Raw genomic sequence first — 19,691 nt, forward strand, 5'->3', positions numbered from 1 at the left:
ATTATGATAATATGACATGATAAGAGACCTTATGAATTGACCAATTGATTCTATTAACAATTCCATTAACCATTCGTTGTCTTAATTCCTTAGTACTTCAAACGTATTGAATTCATTCTTTATAGAATTAATTCCTTACTGTGAATTCGGTTATGAATTAGTTTAACGATAAATTAATGCTATTTAAATAAAGGCCTTTGAATGAAGCTAACCAATTGGAATGAATGGCTGACATGATTTTAATGAATGTATGGTGTTTTCGATATTCAAGGAGTGCGGATCAAATTAGTGTATAAAGCTGGACAATAGAGTCAAGCGATATGTAAACTCAGTTCTGAAATTTAAAAATGTTTTTGCAAATTTAAAAAAAAATTAAAAATGGATCGCTTTGAACGCATGGTGTTAGGCCCATTTTCAATTATGCGATTTGTAAAAAATGTAAAACAATTCAATTGTTGCATTATAAATTCAGCTTCAATGGCCTACAACATTGAAAAATATTCCCATAAAATTCTTCATAAACAACCAAGTAGGGTTTTAGAGCTTGTAAATCTTTTATTTTTTCACTTTTATTGAGACCTCCAACATTTATGAAGATTAGGGCCTAGTATTACATAGACAGAAACCAGCCAAGCGCTGTTGTCACTTGACATCATTCTGAACTAAATACGGATTTCTCGGCTTTGCTTCCCTATAATAAATTTGATTCAATTGAGCTGTCATCCTTTGACATTCATTTAGTTTTGTGAAATAATCGATTCAAACTTGAAAAATTTTAAAAATGGAACGCTTCGAACGCATGATATGTTTCATATTTAGGGAAGAGGCCCAGTTTTTCAATTATGCAGTTTGTGATCTTTGGTATCAACTAGACGGCGCCACGAACCACACAGCCGGCCAAAGAATTCAATTGTTACAGGAGAAATGTCCCGGTCACTTAAGTTTTCGATTTGGCGAAGCCAATTTGCCGCCTTTTTCTTATGATTTAACACCGCTGGACTATCTACAAATATTTGGTATTGTTGAAAACCTTACCCCCTGTCTATACCTTATAAATTTGTATCATGATAAACGTCAAAATGGTTGTCAAGATAAAAAATTATCAGGTATAGTCTCCATTTATTATTATTGCTTCGTTATGACAAAATTATTAGTGCATTCGCTCAGACAACTTTGTATTGACAACAAACGTCATTAATTGCTATGATAAATATTTGTCAAGTATAGTCAGGGGTTTAGGACTAGAGGACTAACATTTAAAAGATTAAAATTTATCCTATCAATTTCCAGAAGAACATTTTCTATAAAAAGCCGAAATTTCATGATTTATTGAAAGGTATTTTAATCAATAGATTGATAACTTTTGCCACTGTCTTTACTTAAATACAGAAATTCTTAACACTGGAATAATCAGCCCAATCATTAAAACTCACCATAATATCTGCTATACGTTCTTCGGTATGAGGTACTTCATATCGTTGACCTTGGTCCCTTAATTCCAATGCTGTATTTAGTTGCTGATTAAGTCTATTATTAATTTGTTGCAATGAACTAGAAAGAACATTTTCTATGGCTGCAATTAAAGTTATAAATGTGTTAAATGTACTACATACAAATGTTTGTAATTTGTACCTTGACGTTGCATTGGCACCCTATATTCATCACTATCAGTTTCACACAACGAATATGATATTTTTCGTTTAACTGCACCGGACGGCGTATAATGTCGACCGCCTTCTTGTTCTGGATTTGTGAGATAACCATCACTGTCTGTATTATTCGAATAAATCATATTGTCGCCGTCATCCACTGGCTGTCCACTAATATTTGTTTCTGGTCCACAGTTACTGTCAAGAACAATTGGTTGCTGCACACAGCTGGTGATGGTGGAACGTAAAAATTTCGCTGCTGTTGTCTTGACGACACTTACACTTTTGGTTATAGAATTCTTAATGGAATCGGCGGCCGGAGGTACTAAAGCTAGAGGAGGTGTTTTCGTGGAACGTCCTATACTGGACATACCCGCTATTTGAGGCGAAGAGCTGCCATAGTGATAGGGATTCGTGTGATGATGATGATGGTGATGGGATTTCGTTGAAAACGACGATGTCGAAGAAGAAGCTTCCGAATCGCCATCATCATCTGAGCTGGATTTAAGGTTTTGTATTAAACACAAGACAGCCTTTTCCAATTGTTGAGGATTTTCTGAAGCCGGTACATCATCCGAGGATTGGGGTATTTTAGTATTGATTATAACTGAGAATTTATTCTTCATATACTCGACACGACGTTTGCCCTCCTCTTCTTCCAGCAGGGTATTAACACAGATAAATGAGTGAACCTTATTGGTATTCTTGTCGATCTCTAGGTAACCTTTGGTATGCAAATAAATTATTTTGCCATTGCGAGTAAAAAGACGATAAGTAGATTCGCCATAAGAGCTATTGCAATCGTACACTGTAGGAAAAATAGGACTATTACAAATCATTGTAAATATTTTATAAAATTTGCAAACATACTTTGCCTTAGAGCCACTATGACCCATCGTACATCGTCCTGATGCATAAAGGTAAATGGACTTAAATTGCGCACTTCGTCTGTCATATAACCAGCCACTATACTAATGCGCTGGTCACAATCTATAATACGACCATCGATTAAATGGCGTGTCTTGTATTCCAAACGATTGGCCTCCACCACACGATTTATAACCGGCGGTCGTACTATGCGAGCAATGGCAATTAATACCTATAAAATGTTCCATATTTGTTTAGTTTAGTTGTCATTCGATTTGTTTTTTGAATAATTAAAACTTACAATATCATTGCCACTGATCGTATGGAGTGGCATTATGTCCTCACGTCCCCGACTTCGTCGCATTAGTTGTAAGGTTGAGGGAAATGTACTTGTTTTCAGACCTCTCGGCGCCATATCACTGCGTCGAAAACTGCCATCTATTTTAACCAGCTCATAAACTGTGGGCTCTGATCTTGGTCCAGATCTGGCCAATCTGTTGGAATTTGAAAATTAAATGAAAATTATAATACTATGACTCCATATACATACATATATTGAAAAGTACTAACCTTATGGTAAAACTTCGTTTATCTTCTCGTAATCTTTTATCAATTTCTTCCTCTTCAGCCTGCGTTCGTTGTCTAGGTTCACCTGCTTCATCTTCCGGTTGTATATCTAATAGATTATCTAAATCTGTGGGTATTAGTTTTTCCTTTAACAGCTGATGATCTTCTGGATGGGCTATGTGCAAGATATTTTGACCATATAAATCAGCCTAGAAATAATGAAATACATACATACATATTTGTTTTATGAAGAATGCTAATATATTTTTAAATTATTCTTTGCATGTTCACAAAAAAAAAGTGAACATGAATCTATTGTTTTATTTATTTTGTAAAAATTTTACTCTTCCGGTATGTGCCAATCAATTATACTGCAATATGTTAGCTTTTATTGGTTTTTTAATCAAAATATGATCGGGGGTATATTAATTTTGTCATTCCGTTTGTAACACATAGAAATATTCATCGCTTTCGCTACAAATATTTTTGTCTGTCTGTTAAAAGCTTCCCTTCTCTTTGTTTACTCTTGAAAATGGGCAAAATCGGTCAAGTAGAGTTATGAACCAAAATGTGAGTCCAAACGTCCAAAAAATATTTTGATATTTTTCTAGGAATCTGTCAGTGGACTGCTGTCAATATTTGAACAAACTGCAGCCGATTGTGAGGAAACGCATGCCTATGCGTTTCCTCACAATCGGCTGTACAAAACAGTACACACATGTGAAGTTTCCATGGCAAAATTCCATTAATTAGGCTACGATATGCTCCCTCTTCCGCCCTATTCTACGGATTTAGCCCCGAGTGACTATTTCTTGTTTCCAAACCTGTAAAAACGTCTCGGCGAAAAAAAGATTTGACGCCAACGATGAAATCATGCACAAAAAATATCTGATTTTTTTAAATAAAAAAATTTAAATTCCATGAAACATAAATGTCTATAGAATAGTGGTATCCGTGCAAAACATGGTATTAAAAATAGGCAAAATCTGATAAAAAAAATAAATGTTTTTATACAAAATGTCCAAAAATCGGAGTCAGTCTTATATGGTGATGGGTTTTCGGTATTCGGCACAATTTAACAATAAGTGTGTTTGCGTACTTTCCAGTAAAAATTATCCAGTAACTTTAATTTAGAGAGTAAAAATAAATTTACTCTCAATCTAAAATATATCCAAAAAAGTACGCGAACAACAATTTGTAAAAATAAGTTGTATTTTATTATAAATCAATTTAAAAAGATTGTTTTGTGTTATTTTACTTTTTTTCTTTGCAAGACTTGTAAATTGTGTTAATTTTCAACTTTTTTGTTTTGTTTACATTTGCAAGAATATGTTTTAAACATATTTTTTATGTTGATATATTTTAATGGACAAAAAATGTCCAGTAAAAAATATCATGTTCTCTATCTACGAACTGTCACTTTTAGCACTCTCTTGCTCTCTCGTTACAAGTTTTTAAAAGTAAACGAACGGAATCTCGTAACTTCCAGTGATAATTTGTACAAATTATTAGAAATTATCAAGTACGCGAACACAACTAATATTGTAACATGAACTTAATAAACTTTAAATTAAACAAATACATTAGGGTGACATGTTTTCGTATTATTGTGACACTTGATTAGTCATATAGATAAAGGAAATTGTGAGGCATTTTTTATAGAAGTGAATTTAAGAGAATATTGGTGGGTGTAATTTATCTCCCCCTGGGTTGTTTCTCTAACTATGAGCATATTTTTGGGCAGATGTGACTGTTAGATATGAACACGTCATTCTCATGGGCGACATCAATACGAATCTATTTCTTAATGCAGATGTTGTGAGGATTTTTTGTAATCTGAACAATTTAGAAATAGCTGTTATGAACTATTTTGTCTCAAGCATTTTAGTAATAAAGAATGGTAAAACAGATAAAGGACAATTTCAGGTTCCTGCACTAAATTCTGGCCATGCCCTTATATACCTGTCTTTTATTCTTCTCACATAACGGTCTAATATAATAATTTTACATATAGAGATTATTGGTCGTGAAAATAAGTTTAAAACATTTGCGGCTAATTGATCTTCAAATACAGACTCTTTGGCAGAGATGTTGACATCTATAGTTTAGACTACTTGAGTTTTTGAAAACTGTTCCAAATCACAAATCTGGGCAAAATACCCTTCAATGGTAAACAATATTGATGAAGAATATTTGTAAACGCATTTCTAAACTTCAGAGCCGATTAACATTAACCAAATTAACTCCAATTTTCATTGTAGATTTATTTAAACTCTTCCTTATAGACCAAGGTAAATCTGAACCTCCCTAATTTATATTTACACACGGTGAAAACTGTTCAGCATATTCGATGCAATTAAAACAATTGCAAATTGAATTGTCATACGGTTTGGAATTAAATAAATTGATGCTTTCCTTTAAATGGCACGAAAGCACGATTTGCTATTACCAGACACAGAGGAAACAATCTATTGGATTGTTTTTCTGCAATTGGCCAAAGCAAGGACATCGCTACAATGTCACGTATCCACAACAGAATATGCATAGTTTTAAAGCCAATGTCTGTCATATTGTGCTGTTGTTAAATTTAATTAAAATTTATTTAATTATTCTCTTGATTGTGTAGTAGTTTTACCTGACAATGTCCCAAATGTTGTTCTATACTGGAAGATACTAAAACAATTTGACCATTACAGGTCAATGTTAGGAAGAAACTGTCCAATAATTTCATGAGAGCATCCGTTGATTGTGTTGATTCATTGTTAAGGCTTCTGCCAAATACTAAAAGCAAAGAAAATACAGTATGATTATAAATTATATATAATTGAATTACTTGAGGATAATTTACCATATTTCAGACGTAGACCATGAGCGGCAAATCTCAACACTGCCGTCTTATCGACACGTCTGGGAGATTCTGCAACATGTGGCACCATTGTGGAAAGTTCTTGTATGGAACCATTTAATTTATCTCGTCTATTTTTTTCTGCTCGATTTCTTGCCTCTCGACCACTAAAATTATAATAAATATCAAAATTATTTAGTAAATAATAAAGGGGACGAAATTATTGCAAAGTTGGCAACAGAGTTCTAAACAAAATATTAAATAATCAAGTATTATCAGGTATGTGATGTAAATCTATTGTGAAACTATTGTAAAAACGACTAGGATGTTATAAGATTAATGTTTAAGAAAAGGATTCCGAGACAAAAGAACTGCTCATCTTTTTTGAGGCGAAGAACGAATCAAGCCAATTTCAGAAACATTGTTCCAAAGTGAAGCGTATCCCAAAGAGAGTGTTCTACATCGATAGAAACAAATAGTAGTCAGGAGGTGCAAGGTCTGGATTATACCAACCATTTCATTCTATATAGTTTTACACAGATATTGCAACATGTGGCCGAGCGTTGTCATGTTGGAATATTACAGTTTCATGTCTGCCCTCATAATCTACACAGAGAAAACAGATTCGTGATAGCAACCGAATTTGTTGCCAATCGAATCATTCTACCTTAGTAACCGAATTTTACAATTGTGGCTACAATATTTTAGAAGGTGTAACAAAAGTTTGGTTGCTTCAACCGAAATTCTTCTTTATCAACTGACTTTCTGTTGATAGAACCGAAAAATTCTATGTGTGCAACCGAATCATTCGATTGGCAACAAATTCGGTTGCTATTACGAATCTGTTTTCTCTGTGTAGACAAATGCTCGCTTCAAACGAATCTGTTGATTTAGGTACAGGTTCACTGTGATTGTCTGGTCAGATTTCAGCAGCTCAATATATAAAGGACCCTTTTGCTCCCACCAAATACAGAACATTACCTTAGAGCCATGGATATTTGGCTGTGGTGTCGATTCGGCTGATGACCCGGGCTTCACATACGATTTATTTCATCGCAAGTAATGATTCGGTGCAAAAATGTTTTTCTTCATTTCGGACATGCAAAATCGTATTTCAAGGTCTCTCGGCTTCAATTCGTACCCAATTTTCCTGCTTTTGGATGAATCCTGCTACTCGCAAAGGTTTTCAAATTGCTGATTGAGTATCTCCCAATGATTTTGCAAGCTCTTGTTGAGTTTTACAACAATCTTCATGCCTCCAATTCGTTTGGCTAGCCTGGGCTATCTTCCGTGTCAAAATCACCACTTCTGAAACGCACAAACCATTTCTCGCACGTTAAAACTAATGAAACACTTTCTCCATAAGCTTTGGTGAGCATTCGTTGTATTTCATCGGCACTTTTGTCAAATAAAGAAGTAATGCAAAACTTGCTTCGTCCATGGTTACGATCCACGTTTCATCCATGGTCCAAAAACTCGTTCATATTTCGAAGTTTTTACACGATTGCAGAAAAGCAAACATGGCACACATCTTGCGGAAAGCTTTCTCATACCCAAGTGATCATTCAAAATTGAAACCACTGAGCCATGTGAGATGCCCATAGAGAATAGACATAGAGCGGAAACTCTCCTGTCAAAGACCTAACTCAGTTGTAAGAAACCTAAATGGTGAGAATGTATTAGTAGAAAAAAATATGTGAAAACAAAAACAACACTCGTATGTGTGATTATTTTGAGTAATTTGTTGGTTTGAGTTTTTTTCTAGTTTCCGCTCTATGTTTCTCTATGCCTATGACTTCCACAATCTCTCGCACTTTCAACTCGCACCACAACGAAATTCAAAATCCATTTCGAATTTCGTTGTGAGCTCCCATAGTAGCTCCCAATTGGTTTGAGTGATGGTTTTTTTCCCGCAAAAAATAACGATTAATGAGTGGACGAAATTCACTTTTTTACAATTTCTTCTCAAGTCACTAGGTAGTCAGCTATCAATGGCTGTCAAACACAAATTTAATAACGCAGCTTGTTGTGACAGATGTCTGTTGACAGGACCAGTGTAGCCCTTTTAGTTATTCAAAAAGTCGCGGACTTATTGACCCTCATACTTCTTGATCTAAAACCAATATTTCGATGTGTTGCAAACGAATGGTGGTGGTTATAGAAAGGATTATTGTTTTCGTGTTGTAAATTGTTTAAACATTCTTGTTTTTACATTTGAATTAATGTTGATAAAATTTCTTGTCTAAATGCTTTTTAATTCATATTTAGCTAGTATAGTGTAAGCAAGCGACAGGTTCAAAATATATTCATGAAATCGCTTACAATTCATGACACTTTTTCAAACCAATAGATTTTCATCACATACCATACAATTTAATTTGTATGGATTTCAATAAGCTTAGACATGGACAACATACTGTTACGAAATTCTATTTGAATTCAAACATAACAGTTTCCAACGGCTGGTTTCAAGTTGCATCATGTTTCTCAACATTTCTATTTCTGGAGACTTCTAATTGTGGACAATGTTGTTTACCGGCCGATTAACAAGCGTTAACATAATTTTTAACATATCTGTGGATATTGTTAACTTTGCAGTGGAACATTGTTTGTAAAGGTAGGGTCACACAAGGCAAATGTTTGCTCAAACATTTTTTTAGCACAAATTTGTTTGACGTGTTTACTTTTACAAGTGTTTTGTAAGATCAAATAGCATCAAATAAAATAAAACTAAATTTGTTTGTTTTGAATCAACCTAAGTAAAATAAGTTTTTGAAATAAATAAAAGAATTAAAATTTATTTTATTTAGTGGTTAAGTCTTTTTCGTCAAATATTTGTCATGTGTGATCCTACCTTAAGTATGGCAACTTTAAACGTTAAAGCTGCTAAAAGCTCTAGATATAGAACATTCTAGTTTTGTCCGTTAAGATAGTTCATCAAGCTACTGGTAGATGGCGGTGTGTATAAATAGTGGCAGCGATTGCAGTCAGTAGTTAGTTGATCATATGCGCTTTTAGAATTAACATCAACTACATAACCAGTGTATGTTGTGCATTATAGACTGTGTAATGTGTGTATATTAAAACACTCAGTGACTATTTAAACTGTTATGTTAAAATGGTATCTTCGTAATCTAAAACGTTTTTCTTCGTTAGAAAACTTTATACAAAATTTATATTGAAGATAAAGTAGATCTAAATTAGTACACCAAAACACTTGCGTGACTGATGAAAGTGCAAAGAACTTTAATTCATAAAATTTCAATGAAATTAAGCAAAAACTCTATATGACAGGCATTAATTTAATTACAAGAAATTTAGACTCATTTGGTTTTTTTTTTTTTTTTTTTTTTAAACACACTTATTTTGTAACATTTTAATTGAACAGTTTTTACAAATAATCCTTTTTCATTAAATTATTTTATCATTAGGTCATTGCATTACAATTTCACAAGTTCACTGAATTAAACCAGTAAAGTTGCTGTTAATACGTTAAAAATTTCATTTCACAGCATTTAATTTATCGAAAGTTATCGGTGTTTTATTTAAATCTAATATTTCGAAATAAAGTAATTTTATTTAGCAACAAAACTGAAACTAAAATCTGTACTCAGTAAATTCAAAATCCATCTCAAATAGTTAATAAAGTAGAAAATGTGACATCTTTACTTAGTTCATTCTAGTTGTCAAACTGTCAAACCCAACTAAGGTGATTGGGTAAATTAAGGGTTAATAAGAAGAAAATTAACAAGAACTAGACGGAATAGTACATATTTATATTGATTTAATGCTAAAAAAAGATTTATTTTCTTCACAAAAATCAAAACACATGACGATAATTTACATACAGAAACATACATACATACATATGTGCGAGTATACTTATATGTATACAAAAGTGTGTGTGAATGTATGTTTGTAAGTCTGAAAGACACTTGTAAATAGTCCCAGCAGTTTTAGGAGACTATACCGAACTAGTGAATTGAACTAGCTACTTGACTAGTTATTTTAACTCATGCATGTCCTTAGGAAGAGGGCTAGTTGACCTTTTTTAATTACAATGAGACAATCTGATAGCTGATCCAAAGTAGTCAACGCAAATCGGGATTAATTTTCAAATTTCCCGGGATCCCGGGAATTCCGCATAGAACAAATTATTCAATTTTAAGAATGTAGACTTCGTTAAAAATCTAAAAAATTTCTTTGGTTTTAAAATATTATTGGATACACATAAAAAAATCCAATAAAAATTTAATATAAAGAAATAAACTGACTCGATTTCTTATTTAATAATTTTGGTTATAAACAAACCTGTCTGTCACCATTTGTCATTTGTGTCGGAATGGCTTCAATATTTCTGTTAATTCTGTTAAAATCAAAAATTAAGTAAAGATGTTAATTAAAACTTGAAGAAAACCCAATAATATTAAACAAAATTTAATTTAACCGAAGGTTGTTTTATTCCCAACATTTTTCGTTTTACTCTTTGTGAAAAAACTAAATACTAAAATAATTCCATTTTCGATGGGAATAGAATTCTGTGACAGCCCTGAACATTCACGAATTTACCTCAAATAGTCGTTAAAATAGACAGTCCTATAACCAGTGTTGCCAATTTAGCCCTTTTTGGGCTAAATTTAGCACTTTTCAATCTTGTTTAGCCACAAAAAAATGAATTTAGCCTTTAGCCTTTTTTCTAGCCTTTTTTATTTTCATTTAGCCATATATATTTACTCTAATGAAAATTATATATTTACTCTAATGATCTGAAATTTTTGCTGTTGAAAATTAGTAAAATCAGTTCAAAAAATTGGCAGGGATATTATGTCAAAAATTAACTAAAAATGTTGAACCAGTAAACAATTTAAGCACATACAAATGGTTGGACCTTCCATACATTAAAAACATGCCATAACTAATATAGAGAAAATGTACGTTATTTAAATAAAAATTGTTAATAAATATGTTAATGTTTTACGCGCGAGTCCGGGCATTTATAAAATCATATATAGGGTTAAAGAGAATAATTTTAACTTTATCTGGGCGATGTATTGACGTAAATATAGTACTTTAACAAATATTTTATAACACATGACATGTAGTATACCGTTTTCAAAGACTACAATCCAACCAATTTAGAAAGAAAAATTCAGTTCATTATCGATAATAATTTAGGTATGATCATTTTTATCTGATCAAATATAGAAAATTAACTTTTTCCAAATTTAAATTAAATATTTATGTTTACATATTTTGGCTACCTTAGTTTTGATATGTTTACTAACTAATGGCAAAATTTATGTTTTTGCCAATGAAAATCAATTCTGTCCGGCGACGTGTATAATTTTTAGAATATTTTTTTTCTGCATTACATGGGAGGCATATTTGCCATATATTCACTTATCAAAATATTCTCCATCGAAGTTATCACAAAGGATTACTTTATACATAATTTGTCTTTCATATTAATAAATTTGCATAGGAGCATTTTGCAGGCCAGGTGATAAATACGAGGCTTTAAAAATATCGGCATATGATATACGTGTTTTAAGTTATTTTAAAGTTAAGGATCAACATACAGGAATAAATATTCTTATTTTCTTGCATTTGAACGTGTGTTATATTCATACATTTTTGTTTGTCAATTCGGCATAGCCAAATGTAACATTCTAAGTTGTTTTTTGTGTCAAATGTATGTATTTTTTTAATTAAAAATTTTAGCCTTTTTTAGCCCTTTTTTAGCCTTTTTTTTCTAAGTATTTAGCCCTTTTTGTTCACCATGAATTGGCAACACTGCCTATAACCGACAACTTTCCAATAAATTACTTCTGGTGAGTAAAATAACTTATTTTAAAGTGTAATACATAATAAAAGTTTAAAGTGACGAAACTATAGGTTACTTAGAGACACTAAAGTGACAATTGACTTTACGCTAGATTACATGGGATGTACATATAAACCAATTGACTTCTCTCTGCACTACAAAGAGCACATAAGTGTCAAATGACCCAAAATATATAAATTGGAGTCAGCCAAGTGACAATTACTGTATATAAGGGATACATTGACTACTTGCTTAACTGCGGGGTAGTACGAGTTGCTGATATACACGTTTGTATGTATGTTTTTCATTTCGTCCTAGAACCTCGTTTGTTTTTTTTTTTGTATAGTTGTTAATTTGGTTAATGTTTCAAGACATTTTACAGCCCCCCACTTGACAGGATCCTGCGGGAGACTTGATTTTTTATTTTGCCTTCAATTGCGTTCGTGCTTGTATGATTTCTTTCCAGAGAAGTTGTCAGCCAGTCATTCATTTATTTATGAATTATACTTTAATTCTGGTTAAGTGTGTGAGTCTCTTGTTTGTGTTTTCCATATCCTGGGGAGGAGACACACATATTTACTTTGCGTGGTTGGTTGCTGATTGTTTTGTGAGGTTGAATGAAATCTTTTCTTTATCTCATTGTTCAGTATTCCCCTAATTCTTTATATGAAACTAAAAATATTGACACATGTTTATGGAAAATACTCTAGGAAACTGGCCATGAGTCGAAAAGGTTATCAATTTTGTATTGTGTATTCATAAGTATGAGTACAAGATACATATTGCTTTTTTTTAATCCTTTAGGAATAAATAATTTATGCATAATATACCGCATATTGTGAGCAAATTCAAAGGACATACAATTTGTTTTTGAAACTCAAAAAAAGAAAACTAGAAAAATAACATAAATAATCTGTGTATTAACAGCGATATTTTTCATTAATTGAAATTTATTTCTATAAATATCTTGAGTATTCTTGAAATAGAAACTAAAACGCGTCAGAAATATGTAATACATATGTATTTATTAAAATACTGTGCTACAAGAAAAATCAGCGAAATGAGAGAAGACCTGCTGACAAACCACGCCCACTAGAAAGGGGAGACGCTGATAAATATTTTATTCAGGAGAATAGGGCGGAAGAGGAATGTTCCGTATTCTATTTGATAGATTTTTGTCTTGGAAACTGCACTCTATTGTGAGTAAACGCTGCAGCCATTTAGCGGAAAGCTTTATCATACAAGTGATCATTAAAAATTGAAACCACAGAGCTTCCACCATCTCTCGCACTTTCAATCTTCGATCGGCCAACACCATATCGTCAGAACACCATATATACCCTGCTCCCTCAACTACTTTAAAAGAATCATAAATTGTTGTTTTGGAAAACAAATTATTTTTTTCTCATCGTTTCAGATGTTGTATAAACTTCCATATCTTCATGGTTGTCAAAATATATACTAAAGTCAACAGAGTTGACTTTGAATAGCAGGTACTTAAATAAACATAAAGTTGTATGAAAAATAAAAGTTCAATTCAAATAACCTTATAACCTGGGAAACCAAAATATGCAAATGCATGTTTTTTCTGGTGGGTCTAATGAGCACATGGATAAGATATTTACACGTTTCAGAACTATTTAAGAATTTTGGCATCGATTTGTTAGTGCATATTTTTGCATATTTTACCCTTAAATATATATTTTTGCATATATTTGTTTTAAGAGCATATTTATGTCATATTTTGCGTTTTTAGAGCATATTTTACTGTTTAATAGCATATTTTGAGTTTATCAAAAACAAATTTTGTCTTACTTATTTTTCGCTGTTGTGTTACAGGTTTTTACTTCCTTTGTTTAAAATTCAAAATTGAAAAATAGATGGCTTTTCACCAAAAAAATAAAAAATTAAAAAAACAGAAATTTTTTTTTTAAATTTAAAATAACAATTCGAAAAAAAATTTTATCCAAAAAATTAAAAAACTGAAAAAAAATTTTTGTTCACCTAAAAATATTTAAATTTTTTATTTTGAAGTATAATTAGGTGAAGGGTATATAAGATTCGGCACAGCCGAATATAGCTCTCTTACTTGTTTTAATATAAAATAATTATATTATATAAATAATAATAATAAAAAAAAATATTTTAATAATAGCTCCATCTAAATATCAAATTTTAGTTCTAATTCAAACTTAACCGTTCTAAGTGTTAAAGACATATTTTTTAAGAGCATATTTTTTAAATTTTAAGAGCATATTTTAAAGTTTTTACTGCATATTTAAAGCGCCTAAAACGCTTTTTTTAGAGCATATTTCCGGTTTCCCTGCTTATAACAAAAATAGGGTTGTATCTTAAGTTTACGTTATGTTTTAAATATGAAATGAATAAAATGTGACCTGCTACAAATTTATATTTTAACGATAATATCAACTCACCTATTTGATAATTGAAACATGTCCATCATATGATCGTGGGATAGTTGGGGGCCATAATGACGGCCATATGCGTGAGATCCATAGGATCTATAAGTACCAAACGGTGCATTAGGATACCACATGTTCGGATGGAAGCTCCCTGGATTCGAATGAGAATTTGTTGAATAATTAGATGCAGTTGAACCGGCTGCCGCTGCTGCTGCTGAGGTGCTTCCCATATCTGGATGATTGCCATATATAAATGGCGTGTTATTGGGGGGCAATGTTGAACTACGATGGACATTCGATCCTGCGGCTGGGGGTGGTGGTTCTGTTTGTGATGGCATGGCTGAGAAATTATAATTAAAATGCATTGCTGAACCCGAAGGTGGTCTGAGCATTAGTTCCGATGGATTGTATTTTAATTCCACATTATTTAATTCACTGCCATACACATCCGGTGGATTGGGTTGAGCAAACAGGTTGTCTTGTTCGGTAGGTTGAAATTCTGAATAATCAGAGCCCACATGCGATACATTGTCGTCTTGAAAGCCCATGTCATCTTCAGTTGTATCACCACCGCCACCATCTCCATCACCACCACCAGACCATGTATTTAGAGCATTATTGAGGTCATCGTTGTCATTTGTACAATTTGTATCCATTTTGAGTTGAGCGTAATCTTTTGTCTCTTTCTCATCGGCAATGGAAGCAAATTTTTCACTTAAATAGGGAATGTCATCGGTTTCAAAATTACCGCTCTGCGTAGTTAATTGTTTTTTGTTAATAAAGGGTATTGTTAAATTGTTTATATTATGGACATTATCCGAGTATGTGCTATTCATAGCGGAACACATTCTGAAAATGGAATGAAAATAACATTTATTTGATTATTGAATAGTTTTTAAAAAAAAAAAAATATAAATAAAGTTAATAAGTTATGCATTTGTGAATTATTTATTTAATAAATTGTTTAACTATTTTTATTTTTATTCGGTTTAAACTAATTTTGCCTTAATTTTCTTAATCTTTAATGTTTCTTATGTTCATTGGCTTTTTAAAATATTTCTTAATAGTAATTTAATCATTTATTTACGTTTCGTTTTTATTCACCTGTGTTGATTTAATTTTTCGATATACATACATACTTATAATTTAATGAGATTTGTTGTTACTTTTTCTCATACAATGCGTTATGTCAATAAAATGTCTTAAATAAACATTACGTAGTCGCTCTCGCTCCTCTCTCTTGTCATCGATCTTGTTTACGTCACTGTTATCATTTATTAAGTCTGCCATCGTTGTTTATAAATTTTATAAAGCGACATTGTATTGAACCAATTAAAGTGTCTGAGTTGCATTCATTAAAATTGTTTGCCATTCCCTTATAACCACTACCTTCGAGATATAATTTTAAGTCCGAATTTTTCGATCTACAATTTCCCATAGGTTTTCTAAGCTTTAAAACCCTAGAGATATGTTTGGAGTTACTGGCATGCTGGAATCTCCAACCAAGAGCATATTGCATATAAAAATAGTACGACCATTCTCATTTGCACTGCGGCTAACAGTTCGAGAACTAACTGCCAATTTTAGATTTTTGATAACCCCCGTGCAGTCATTTCACAGAAAAAATATATTTCAATTCAAACATTTCCCAGTATGCAACATTTCGAGTCAGTTCTTTTTATCGAACTTATTTCGAATTAAAATCGAAAATATGAATTTATTATGATGCTCTATCCAATCTACATTTTTTAGAATATCGTATTTTAATATTTTATAGAAATGGCGAATAATGTTCGAGTTCTTTTTTAATGCCAAATTTTATTTTTGCACAAAATGGACAAATGCATATACATACATATTATTCTTTTGTCAATTTGTGAGAAAATAAAATTTTATTTCTTATCCTATCAATAACATATTCATAAAAATATAGTTTAAGACGAAAAATGGATCAAAGACGTCTTAAATGAAAAGCGCAGCCAATTATTGATGTTGTTTTTTGACAATTCGAATCTCATAATCAGCAAACATCAGAAATATGTGCAGAGCTTATTTCATTTGAAAATGAAAACACATCTAACGCAACATTATTGGATAATAATAAAGGTATTGAATATGCATTATTTCAAGAAAAAATTGCTCGATGGTATAAAGTATTCGAAATTGTTCATATATTAAATCGAAATCGAATCAATTTAGAACATTTTTAATACCGAAAAAGGTATAGTATATCGATAAAAATTAGAATCAGAATAATAAATAATTTTCGACTCTTTATCGCTCTGCACTCTACTTAGGAAAACCCGCACATTATCGACATTATATCGAAGTCGATATCGATAAAATTTTACGAAAAAATGATTCATTTTCGACATAACTTCGAATCATTTTGCATACTGGGTTATCACATATTGAACTGGTTTCAATTATTTCATAATTGAATCAAGTATTCATGTCAAAAACAAAATTTTCTAATATTTTCTATTGAATTTCGAGTTTTGAATTTGATAATTTTGACAATTGAATATACATTGACTAGTTGTCGCACAGAAAAAATTATATTTTAATTCAAACATTTATCACATATTGAACTGGTTTCAATTATTTCATAATTGAATCAAGTATTCATGTGCTCAAAAACAAAATTTTCTGATATTTTCTATTGAATTTCGAGTTTTGAATTTGATAATTTTGACAATTGAATATACAATTTTCGTTATTGGTTGAACTTTAAATACAAAAATTATTGAATAGATAATTTTCGTAATTTTTATATTTAAAGTTCAACCACTAACGAAAATTGTATATTCAATTGTCAAAATTATCAAATTCAAAACTCAAAATTCAATAGAAAATATTAGAAAATTTTGTTTTTGAGCACATGAATACTTGATTCAATTATGAAATAATTGAAACCAGTTCAATATGTGATAAATATGAACTTCCTAGGAATGATTCTTGACACCGTTTAGGTAGGTCAGTATAAGTTAGTAAGAATAAACTAAAGGAATTAGTTGTTTTGGGCCATAAACTATTAAATTATTATAAAGTAAAGCATACTTTTAGGCAGCTTTAAAAAAAATGTATTTATAAATTTATTTCGATTTTTTTAAAGTTTTTTGCGATTTTGATCTTGAAGATGAGGTTTTTTTGATTTTATATGTTCACAATTTCTGTTCTTTATGAAATTCCGAACTGTTTGCAAGATTTGATATGACTTTGGACGAAACTGTGAGACATAGGTCTTTTTTTTTTGGTCTTTTATCATGCACTGGTGTCCGTATATGTTTATATTTCCATGACTTAAACAATTACACACAGTATTATTAGATAATGATATTACAATACAACTCCATAAAACAAGTATAATCAGCTGATAATTTGTTGACTAATGAATCCTTTAAGCCAAAATCAAAGATAATCTTTCAAACTGATTTAAAGTTCTTATTTGACTAGATTGCGACAAAAGAACTATGTTGATGGTTGGTATAGGAATAATAACTGCGTCCATTATTCATATTATTGTACTTATTGCAATAATAAACACATTAAAATTTATGATAAGCGTATAAAAATACTTAATATGTATAATGTATTGTATGTAATTTAAATTACTCTACGGTACAGTCATAACAACACCTACAATATTTATTTATGTTTTTCCCAATATTGAAAAAAAAACACTTAATAGAGGAATATTTACATACGTATTTGGACCCATACAGTTTTTCCTCCACATTTTAATGGAATGAGCTCTGTATCACTGGCTTATTATGAGTATTATTATAATAATATTGCCAACTATTACAATTTCATTATTATTATTATAATGGTTACATGTAGGTTTTCTTTCCATCATGATACGAGTCGTATTGCAAACTCTCTTCACTGGCAACTAAATATTTCAATAATTTAATTTCAGTTTTTGTTTTTTTTTTTTTCAATTTATTTACATACAGTCAGTCAGTCTGTATAAGGAGCGTTTGCCATAGAAAATTGCGCACTTTAATAATATATGGTACTCGTATTTATATTTTTATTTTTAATCGCATTCGAATTCACATTTTACATTTCACATTCATTCATATTCATTTACAAATCAAATTGAGAGATTGATAACATTTCATTTTTAATTTCAATTTTTCTTTACTCTTTGTATGGATGGTATTAATTTACAAATTAAATATTACAACAAAAAAAAATATACATATGCATATTTGTAAGTATATGCACAATATATTTAAAATTATTTATTTAGGGCTCAGTTCAGACAGGGCAAATATTTGATGGTAAAGATGTAACCACTTGATACTTAGTTGTATTTTAATTGATATTGTTTACTCTTACAAAACACTTGTCAGAGTAAATAATGACAAACAAATTTGTACTGCAAAAATTGGTTTCGTTTTTTTTTTTTTTGTAAACATTTGCAGGTGTTTGTATTATAACATGAAATACTTTTGTTTTAATTACAATCAAAATGTAATAATATTTAATACATTTATATTGTCTAACTGAGTGAGTGTAAAAAAGTTTTTTGATGTTAGCAGAGAAGAGCATTTTGTTGTAATTATCAGAGCTACTAAAGAGTTTATTCTTTACAAGTGAATGGCTAAAATCGATTAAATCGGCAAAAAACGTTATTTTCCGGAAATATTTGTAACGGCCCAGGGGTGAAGACTATCGAAATAGAACTTCTTGGACCAGCACTCAGGCAATGCGTTGTGTTGGAACTAGGGAAATAGGTTATGTGAGGGAGAATAGAGGGAGTAGTGTTTGTGGAAATTTGATTTGAATTTTCCTATATTAAAATTGAGAGGAAAGATTTCAGGAGGAAGCTTATTCCACATACGGACAGTACGGCTAAAGAACGATTTTTCCCTGTAATGTGTTGTGCAATCCACTGTCCAGTCGACAACGAATTTAAGAGAGCCCTTGCCGAAAAACGTGTGTTGCGTAAAAAACGACGGGTTTCGGGAACAAGTTCCCTAATTTCAGCAGAGCACATACAATTGTAGTATCGATAGAACGAACAGCCACACAAGCCACATTGCGACGATGTTCCAGTCGGTCAATAGAGCTGGATACCATACAGTCACCTTCGCCCTCTCCTGTATGCGGACGAGTAACTCCAAAGTAAACTTCAAAGCACCGGCCGACACATGAGAGTTGTATTCCATTTTGAATCGGATATAAGTGGTGTGAAGTATTTCCTTTACGTTTTAGAAAACCAAGGCACTTAAATGCTTCTTTCGACACTTGAAAAATGTGTTTTTTCCAGAGGACATTGAACTGAATACTCATGATTAGAACATCAAGGACTTCTAATACTTTAATATTTATAGAGATTGTCACAAGATCATGGTTAAGTGTATCAATCTTCGAGAGGCGTGGTCTATAATTGAATGAATATGACATAGAAGGTCGCTTAGAAAGAAATAGAGTAGGAGAAAGGACGGAGCCTTGCGGTACCCCTGAATTGATCTTGAACGTGTTTGATGAGCTTCTATCTATAA

At 31.4% G+C, this 19,691-nt stretch overlaps 1 protein-coding gene across 3 annotated transcripts in view; it reads right to left on the reverse strand.

Annotated features, from left to right (window-relative positions):
• gce (germ cell-expressed bHLH-PAS) overlaps positions 1–19,691 on the reverse strand; it is a 70,830-nt gene that overhangs the window by 1,861 nt on the left and 49,278 nt on the right. For 2 of the 3 annotated variants that reach the window (XM_065506689.1, XM_065506690.1), the window contains exons 3-10: positions 14,188–15,024; positions 5,932–6,095; positions 5,719–5,864; positions 3,087–3,292; positions 2,818–3,010; positions 2,520–2,748; positions 1,633–2,457; positions 1,434–1,573 (exon numbers count right to left, since the gene is read on the reverse strand). In XM_065506689.1, coding sequence (XP_065362761.1) covers positions 1,434–1,573; positions 1,633–2,457; positions 2,520–2,748; positions 2,818–3,010; positions 3,087–3,292; positions 5,719–5,864; positions 5,932–6,095; positions 14,188–15,023 — 2,739 coding nt within the window. In that variant the 5' untranslated portion in view covers position 15,024. Of the gene's footprint in view, positions 1–1,433; positions 1,574–1,632; positions 2,458–2,519; positions 2,749–2,817; positions 3,011–3,086; positions 3,293–5,718; positions 5,865–5,931; positions 6,096–14,187; positions 15,025–17,882; positions 18,026–19,691 lie in introns of those variants that run through there. The other variant, XM_065506688.1, reaches the window with a different exon arrangement.

The sequence above is a fragment of the Calliphora vicina genome, chromosome 4, assembly GCF_958450345.1.
Source record: "Calliphora vicina chromosome 4, idCalVici1.1, whole genome shotgun sequence".
In the NCBI taxonomy this organism is placed as follows: Eukaryota; Metazoa; Arthropoda; class Insecta; order Diptera; family Calliphoridae; genus Calliphora; species Calliphora vicina.